The following is a 9,340-nucleotide window of genomic DNA, read 5'->3' on the forward strand; positions in this document are numbered from 1 at the left end:
GGGATTTGCCTTTGGGCAACAACAGGGTGGGGAAAAAAACCCCCAACTATAAATTACCTTGTTGTGCAAGGAAAGTGTCAGAGCTGCTGGTAGGGAGGGCAGAGCCAAGATTAGAAGAAAGCAAAAAGAACACACAAGCTGTTTGTCATGACCCCCAAAACCAGTGCTCTCCTGCTCCCCAGGGAAATCCCCCATCCAACAGAAGTGCCAGCTTCCTTATAGACCTTTATATACACATCACTTTATTTAGGTAGCTTATTACAGATAACAGTGACAAACACTAAAGGTATCTGAACACGTATATAAAAAAACCCAACATACACAATAAGGTTATTGTTCTTCATCCCCTCTGATGCGTGGCACCCCCAGATGTGCAGCTGGGAGTCCTCATTTGCAGCAGCTGCACTTGGCAGAGGGTGGCCCCTTGCAGACACAGCCCTGCGCGCACTTGGCACATCCTGCCGGGCAGCAGGAGCAGCAGCCTGTGAAAAGGGAGAAGAATGAGTTAGGGGGGTCTCAGGGTGAGATCTGGGGAGGTCCCGTGGGGGGTGGCTGGTCTGGAAACCTCCCACCAAGCCTTGTGCACTCCCCTTTTAGTAGCATCCCCATCCTGGCAATGTCTCCGCGGGTAGTTTTGCACCAGGGGCGTGCAGGACCCCCAAGGGCTCACCAGGGCCCACCAGCCCCTCACCGAGCAAACCCCCCCACAACGGCTGTGCCTGGGGGTGCCAGCATTAGGAGCAGCCAGAAGAAATCCCAGTGCTGGTTTCCTGCCAGGTCATCTGCTTGTGCTGAGCCTGAGGTGCCAGCAAGGAGTATACCAACTTCTGGGTTATACTGGGTGGCTGGTATTGCCTGGTGGCGGGTGGATTGCACTCTGTGCTCCTCTAGGGGCATGAAAGTACAGGAGGAATAAACTCCACACTGCCAATCTGAGTCTGATTTGATTCAGTGTGTCCCAGAATGTTTAGTGAAACCCTCCCTGAATGTTTCTGCCACCCTGTGTGGCTCAGGGACCCCCCTTACCTTTTTTGCAAGACGTGCATTTGCAGTTTTTACATTTGCAGTTGTCCCCACAGGTGCAGGTGCCACCTAGAACACGGAGAAAAAGAGGAAAAAGGTTGAGAAGCTGTGGTGGGAAGGGAACCCCACATCCCCGCGGCTCAGCAGGGATGCTCCAGCCGAGGGATGCAGGGAGAGCACTGGTGTCTCCCTGGAGAGGTCACAGCGTTCCCAGTGAGATGCTCCAGGTGTGACACTGCAGTGCTGGGAAAGGATTTCAGCAGGCAGCCTGGCCAGGATGAGAGCGATGAGGATGGAGGAGGAGGCTGGAGCATCAGCGGTCCCCCAGGGATGCTCCGGCAGCTCGATGCGGAGGGAAGCGCTGGCTTACCGGTGGCACAAGGGCAGTCTTGGGAGTCCATGTCCACCTGGGCTGGGTGTCGGAAATGCTGGGCAATGTGAAGAGCAGCTTTAGGAGAACTCGCCGCTGCCTCCTATTTATCCGTGGCCGGTGAGAGCGAGTGCAAAACCTCCGCCCCTCGCAGCCTGCACACGGCTCAGCCGGCGCCTGCCCCGGGCGCTGCTGATTCACTCCCCGGGCAGCATCCGCGGCTCCCATGTGTCCCCTCCCCGGCGTGGTGAGGACAGCAGGGAGGGATGTCTGAGACCACCGAGATGTTGGGGTGCATATGTGTATGTGCATATGTGTGTGTGTGTGTGTGTGTGTGTGTGTGTGTATGTGTGTGTGCAGAGAACGGCCAGCTCTCATCACACCGATGGCACCCACCTTGGGAGTGCTGCTTCTCTCCCATGGGCTGGGGGGGTTCACTCAAGGTGGACCCCCCGAGCCCTGCCTTTTGCCTAAACCAGTCTGCCAAGCCCCCAGATGTCTCAGGGGATGCTCTGATTGTGGGGCAGTCACCACTGCTCTGAGTCCCTTCCTCACAGTGAGGAGATGGGGAGCTGGTACAGTGGGGTGACAGGGATGCGGTCCCTGCCCCAGACCCCGTCCGATGGCTCTGACACCCTTCCAAGGAGCGGGAGCAGCAACAAGCTGGACTGGCTCAGCCGGAGCCTCCGTGCCCTCCCAGCGCCCCGGGATGGCAGCACCCACATCCCCTCAGTGCTGTGCTGTGCTTGGCACCTTGAGGCCCTGTCTCCTTCCCAGCTGCAGTGCTCCATACCACTCGTCTGGGTTAATTTCCACGCTCCATTAGCTGAGTGTGCAGGGAGGAGGGTGATAGGCAAGCTGTCATCATCCTGGTCAACTCCTCCAGTGGGTTTTACCCACCCAATCTAAAGAGAAGTGAGGCTTTGGGGTGGAAAGTGCAAAAAAAATTACGCTCTCCGAGATTTTTGGTGCAGTGAAGGACTATCCCATGGCCAGGAGCATTGCCAGCCTTGGAGCATCCTTCCTCCTCACCCCTGGGGTATTTGTGTGTCAGTGGTACCCCATCCTGGCTGCCCTAGGCTCTGAAACTGCTTTGCTTTTGGGGTTTTATTTCTGCTGGGTTGTTGCCCACAGTGCTTGGCTAAAGCGGTTTGTTGGAGGTGATGCTAATCCAGCAGAAACAGAGGGCCAGGGAGTATTTTTACCACCCAGCTGTCTGGGCATGTCTAGATCTTGTTGGGTGACCTGATGGGGAGCGGCACCAGCGATCCGACTCAGCGTCTCTTCCAGCCCTGCCAGGCCAGGATGGGAAATTGGTGTGTAAAAGCCTGAGGAAGGCAGAGCTGATAGGCCCCTTCCTTTGCCACCTTCACCCTGGCAGCAGCTCCTCAGTGCCCCGGCATGCCAGCCCTGCGGTCACGCTGCTGCTGATGCATCGGGGCATGATGGCAGGGGACGGTGCCAGGGATCAGGTGAGTGCCAAGGATGTCAGTTGCTCCCACGTGAGCAGGGAAACACAAAAGTGCTGGGAAACACGTGCAAGCGGCCACATACCCTCCTTAGCTACGGCCCCCTGCACTATGGGGTCACAGCAGAGATGGGACTCCTCCTTGGGGTCCTGCATGTGCTCTGCTCCTGAAATAGCCACCTGAGCACTCCCACAGTGTGGAAGTGCTTCCATTTGAGTCATGATGGATGCAAGGGGAACACCAATGCCACTGCAGTGTCTGCTGTGTCCTCCCACCCCACCTGGCACCCTTGGCCACACAGGCAAAGCTATGGTGCTGGCAGACTGCCCTGTCCCCGGCTGGTGGTGGTTCAGGGATGTGGGGACAGGTGGCCCCTTCACAGTGGTCCTTCTCCTCCAGAACAATGTCAGCTACAGTGTGCAATCTCTGCCACTAAAGAATGAGGTGGAGGAAAAGCTCTCCATCACCTGCTCTCAGCTCAGGCCCTTTTTTCCCTTCTTTCCTTCCTACCTTTGCGCATTATCTTCCAGATAATGCAGGACTTGGGGTCAGGGCTCTGGGAGGTCATGTACTGCTCCTGGTCCATTCTGTAATTATTTTAGGACAGGGCTGGAGCAGTGGGTTGTGAATTGGACACATGTCAGCTGGGCCATTTCCGGAAGCAGCTGGTAATTGGGGTGATGTGCTGCAGAGCTGGGATCCCGGGGAGACCTTCCTGCTGCTTGAATACCCCCAGTTACAAGGCCCTGCAAGCCCTAGTTCCCCTTCTGGCCCCTGCTGTTCATTTGCTGGGAGAGCCTGGGGGTTCCCCATCATTTACTATTCACATACATTCACTATTCATGTATGGGAGTGCTGACGCCCTGGCACAGGTTGCCCAGAGAAGCTGTGGCTGCCCCATACCTGGCAGTGTTCAAGGCCAGGTTGGACGGAGCTTGGAGCAACCTGGTCTAGTGGAAGGTGTTCCTGCCTGTGGCAGGGAATGGAACTGGATGAGCTTTAAGGTCCCTTCAACCCAAACCATTCTGTGATTCTATAACTTAAATAAGTTTGATGCTGCTCCCCACAAGCAGGTGCACTGTGCAGCAGTTATCTGCCAGCTTTTGCCATGCCGGAGCCATACACCTTGGCTGCTGTGTTCCCCTGTGTGGGATTCCTGTCTCTGTCCCTCAGCACATCCATGGCAATCACCCCAAGACTGCCAGGCAAATTAAGAGGAGTGAGTCAGCAGGATGCTCCGGTTCTCCAGGCAGAGCCGGAGATGACGCTTGCTGGTGGGATGATGATGGCTGAGCTGGGGTGATGGCTCTGCAGGGCATGGCAGAGACAGGGCTCCCCAGAAAGGAGTGAAGGAGGCTGGTAACCTTCAGGAAGATGTGTTGGAAGTACCTATCTGTGCAACAGGCACTTGCGACACCCGGGGAGCCTAGATCCAATTGATGAAAGGATGGTGTTGGGGTTGGTGCCAGTGACTGGCAGTGACTCAAGGTTGGTGCCACACAGGTGAGGAGAAAGGCTCTTGAGGAGGTGACCTGGCATAGGTCTGCCCTGACTCCCTGCTGAAGAATGTGTGGCTCCAGTCACCCATAGTCATGCAGTGGCACATGATGAACCTGTTTCTGCCTCTGTTTGCCATGATTTTCTGCAGCCACTGCATCACATTGCCTTCAGGGAAGCCTGCAGACAGCTACAGGTCCTGCTTTCCCCTCTCTGAGGGGTGATGGGCACATGGGCACATGTCTCCCCAAAGCACTTGCTCCAGGCTCATCATTCCCTCCTGAGCAGTGCTGGGTTTGGTGACCTGTCTTTTGCCTGGATACAACATCCCCTGCAGCTGTGTGGCAACTCATCATGGCTCTGGTGGATACGGACCATGGGCAGGTCTGCTTCATAGCCAGGCTGCTATGAAATGAGGTTGGGCACAGCATGGAGACCCCAGGGAACAGTCCCTGGGGGTACACTGCCCCTCATGTTGCCTGCTGTTTGCTGAGAAGGGTGTTGATGCCTCTAGCATGCAGCAATCACCCAGCACCCCAGATGCTAAAAGCCAGCTGTAAGTCACAGAAGCGATCGGTGCTTAGAAAGCAGCTTGGCTTTGACTCGATGGGTATCTTGGGTTGTTATTTGCTGATGATAAACAAGTGTTTAAAATACAGGAAATAGGTGCTGATGTCATTTTGTTTTGCCAGTGCTTGCCAGACCCCTGGCAGAGGAGGAAGAGTGTGAATCACTTCTCATCTCCCCTGGAAAGCCATTCCAAAATGCTCCCTGTGTACATAGGCAAAGCCTTGGAACCCATTTGAGAGTGAAACCGGATTGATGGGGTGACATCATGCTGTGGAGGCTTCTTTCCTTTTTTTTCCAGAAAACAGTGAGCAGAGACTTGTTCTGGTCTCAGTGGCAGACATGAGCTAAGCCCATCATCTGCTTTCCCTCCTCGCTCCTTCCCTGCTGCCTGCTTTCCTGCCAAACCCCTGCCTGCACCTCCATCGCAATGTTGGGAAAATACATGCCAGCTGGTGCTTCTCCAGATGCTCAGCCATCAGCAAAGACATGGTGTGTCTCCATTAATCTGGGTGAATGCCCTCTGTGGTAGGCTTTGGTGTCCCACCATCACATCTGTAGCAATAGAAACACCTTCAGCTAGGGCTCGCTGGCAGCAGGAAGGGATGAGCAGATTTTCATTAAGCAGGAGTTGTACTGTATGCAATCCTACAATACTTTCACAATCCTGCAGCATGCTTTGATGTGGGCTGTTTGGGAGCCACCTTGCAACTCAGCTGACTGCATTAGGACTGGGACTCACAGATCCAGGCTTCTGAGCTGGGTTCAGCCACCAGTGCAACCTGTGGCTCCAGGCAAAGGCTTGATATCTATTTCTGATCTGGAAATAAGCTATCAATAGCACCTTCCCTTTGAAAAAAGAGCATGGAGAGGGCGGTGACTTGGTAGTTATTCTTAGGGGAAGGGAAAGGAAGAAATGCTGAGCCAATGCTCTGCAGTTGGGTCCAGGAGGGTGAGCCTGACCCCACATGCTTACCCTGGTTTTGGGGTGTGCATCCCGAGGGACCTCAGTACAAGGCAGGAGCTTCTGCTCGGTGGCACAGGGTTTTGGGGCTGGGCAATGTGCGTTCAGGCATGTCTGGAAGATGAAAGGGCTGATTCCTCTTTTGATCATGAAATTCTCATAAATGTTAATGGGAATTACTTCAAGGTCTAACGAGGGCAGAATTGCAGCCCCCAAGGAGAGGAAGGGGGTGAGGATCAACCAAGTTTTTGCTGGGAAATAAAAGGGCTTCAATTTACCTTGTCCCTTGCCTGGAGAGCAGAGCATTGGTGGCCAGGGGCTGCCCAGCATCCCTGCAAACCCTCCTGGAGAAAGGGGGTCCTCAGGTGTCCCCCACCTTGCCCAGCACTGCTGGCACCAGCACAGACAAGCTTTAAGCATCACCTTCATTCTAGTCATCGTTTTAACTCACAAATCAAATGCTTTCCCAGTCTACAATTTGGATTTTTTTATCTTTCTTTGTTTTTCTTCCCTCCCCCTCCCATCTTCCCTTCCCTTTTGTGTCTTTCAGGTTCCCACAGACTTCAAACTCACCTGCTCCAACTATCTGCTGCCTCCCCCGGCTGAAACGTGACCTGAAGTTTCCAAGTATCGTTACCTTGGGCATATTTAATTATTTTATTCCCATTTAGTTGCTAATTAGAAACCAAAAGTAGAGGGGATGAGTAATTCCCTGGGATGTTGAGCAGCCACTTGCCCGAGCTTGCAAAGAAAACACCAACCCCCTTAGTATAAAGGCGTGAAATAAAAGGATGTGGTATTTTCCTTGATGTCTTCATAGCCTTGCTTCTGAGATCCAGAGACTGTGGTTGTCTGTCCAGGGAATGATTCATGCAGCAGCTCTTCCCATCCCCATTGGAAGGCATCTCCTATCCCAGAGATGTTCATGGGATGGGGGGAGAAATGCTGCTCCAGCTTAGGCAGCAAACATGGGATGGGAAAAGAGAAAAGCCCCTGCAGATAGCAAAGCTGGTTTGCTGCTGCTCAGATGGGCTCTGTCTTCATTTTCAGAAGTATTTAGGTATGCAGATGCAATTTCTCATCCCTCCCTGCTCCTTCCAGCCGTATTATCCCCTCCTGGGGGGCTGGTGATGGTTATTTTTGCCAACATTTTCCCAAACTCGGTGTCTGAGTGCTCCTCAGGGCTTCCCTGCCAGGCAGATAAAGGCACAAAGAACTTTTGGTTAGACTGGAAGTCTTTCAGCTCCTGGGTGTTCTGCTGTCATGGCGAGAGTCTCCATGCAACTTGCCTAGAGAGGCAGCAACCATTACCAAGAATGTTTGATTATATTGATATAATTTATTCTATCATATTGTATTATATTAAATAATATGATAGATAGAAAGTTCTATTCACACAGAAGATAGAAAAGAGCAAAGAGTGATCATAGAGCATCACCTTGGGACCATGCGGGAAAGAGGACGGTGATGACCCCGTGCTGGACATTAGTACCCTTGCTCTGTAATTAAGCTGAATAACCCCTTGAGTACAGTCACACTGACTTTGGCGGTGCAGCAGTGATTCCCAGGAGCTCAGTGAAGATTCTGTGGGATTTCCTCCCTTACAAAACTGAGGAAAGGAAAGGACTCCTGTCCTGAGCACTGCTGGATGGCTATGGGATGATTGCTGAAGTACAGACTGGATGCTGTACACGTAAAATAGATGACAGACCGTTCAAATGAAGGAAAGTGAATATTAAAAGCCATCATTTTCTGGATTTCAGTATTTAGTGTTTCAGAGCCAGCAAATTCAAAGTGGCAGCTGTAAGAGGCAGCATAATTTTACCATGCTGCAGATGCACCAAACCCAATACCATAATTAGAGATGCAAAATAATATTTACAGCCTACACCATACATATTTAGTGAGAAGCTGGAATTTTCATCCATTTACAATTTTACAGCCTATAAAGGTCTCTGAGCTCAGTTTTTCCCCCTTTTTGCTTGGTTGGGATTGCAATCCAGCTGGAGATACTTCCTAGGAGGGCAGTAGCATTTGCTGGGCTTGAGCAACATCCCATTGTGTGTCTGAGTTCATGCTGTTGCTTTGCCTTTGTGCTCCAGTACCCAAACTGGCACCCTGTGGGGGAGACCCATGGCGAGGCTGCATTGAGACCTGCACTCACCCAAAACAGATCCACAAAAAGGGAAAAAACCCTCCTCTTTAATATGCCACATGTGATTGCTGCCTTGTTCTCCATGAGTATAATGGCACATTGATAGAACTGCCAGGAAAACTTTGTGAAAACAATAAAAAAGAAGAAGAAAAAGGCAGTTGTCACATTTGGAGTCGCATGATCTGCACGCAAGCACTGTATGTGAGAGCCTTCTTTCGTATGCTGGGCAGGGATACTGCTGCTGGCCAGGGCTTGGTTGATGCACAAGTAAAAGCCAAATGGGATGTGCCTGCCAGGTTTCCTAGAAACAAATGAATCCTTGCCTCAAGCCGGTGGCGTCTGCAGGAAAGGGCTGTTGTAGCAGCGCATCCTTCTCCAGACCTGCCTCTTGTTGGGATGGGGGTGATAATGTGCCAGTGAATGGCAAGTGTTGGATTTGGTAACTGGTCAGAGACTGCAGAGAAGTTATGGCACTTGTGAAGTTATTGGGTTAAAATTATCTCTTAAGCCCATAATAATTTAAGAATTTTGAAAATCATGACCTTGAGAGAGTGCTTCAGTATCCAGCCTGTGGACAGGTAGAGGGGGCCCTGGAGACCCTTAAGGGATCTGGGTACTGAAATCCATGCTGGGATGGGAACGGGCACCAGGTTTGGTTGTATCGGCTTGCTGCTCCTCAGTTCCATGAAGAACCAAGCACCGGGCTACTAGTGGAGGTGTGAGCAATGGGGAGTGCGGCAGCCGGGGGGCAGCGAGGGCTGGGCAGGGGGCTGGGGACAGGGATGGGACACCCCATGGTCCCAGCTGGGTGCTGGCTCCGTGAGATTGTGGTGCCGGTGTTGAGGCTGCTGTGACTGCCCAGGGGGCAGTCGCCTCTGCCCTCCTGTACCCACGTCCTTCACTGCCCCTGAGATGCCCCCCGGCTTCCCTGACCTCTGCAACTGCCCCCCCAGTTTTACGCCTCCAGCACCTCCATCTGCCCCATATCTTCCCCATCTCCCCCCCATCTGCCCCTATCTGCCTCACGTCTTCCCCATCTGCCCCCCATCTCCCCTATCCGCCCCAATCTGCCCCCTGCACCGCCAACTGCTCCTAGTCCCACTCCAACATCCCCAGTTCCCCCGTAACCTCCCTCCATGTACCCCAACCGTCCCCCCTCGGCACCGCAGCGCCCCCCCGCGGCCGCCCCGCCAGCCACCGCACGCCCCGTCCACTCCGCTCCGCCCCGCCCCGCCCGGCGCGGTCCCGCCCTGATGCAGCCGAGGCTTGTGCGCGCGTACGGTGCACGGCCTCGG

At 53.4% G+C, this 9,340-nt stretch overlaps 1 protein-coding gene across 1 annotated transcript; it reads right to left on the reverse strand.

Annotated features, from left to right (window-relative positions):
* Nucleotides 1-387: 387 nt before the first annotated feature.
* On the reverse strand, nucleotides 388-1,424 carry LOC308232456 (metallothionein-1; the record flags this gene model as incomplete). The annotated part of the gene is made up of 3 exons (XM_080638672.1): nucleotides 388-482; nucleotides 1,027-1,092; nucleotides 1,394-1,424. 3 exons carry the CDS (start codon nucleotides 1,422-1,424, stop codon nucleotides 388-390), a joined length of 192 nt encoding a protein of 63 aa, XP_080494798.1.
* Nucleotides 1,425-9,340: the final 7,916 nt, after the last annotated feature.

This window comes from Psittacula echo (genome assembly GCF_963264785.1).
Source record: "Psittacula echo genome assembly, chromosome: Z".
Classification (NCBI taxonomy): domain Eukaryota; kingdom Metazoa; phylum Chordata; class Aves; order Psittaciformes; family Psittacidae; genus Psittacula; species Psittacula echo.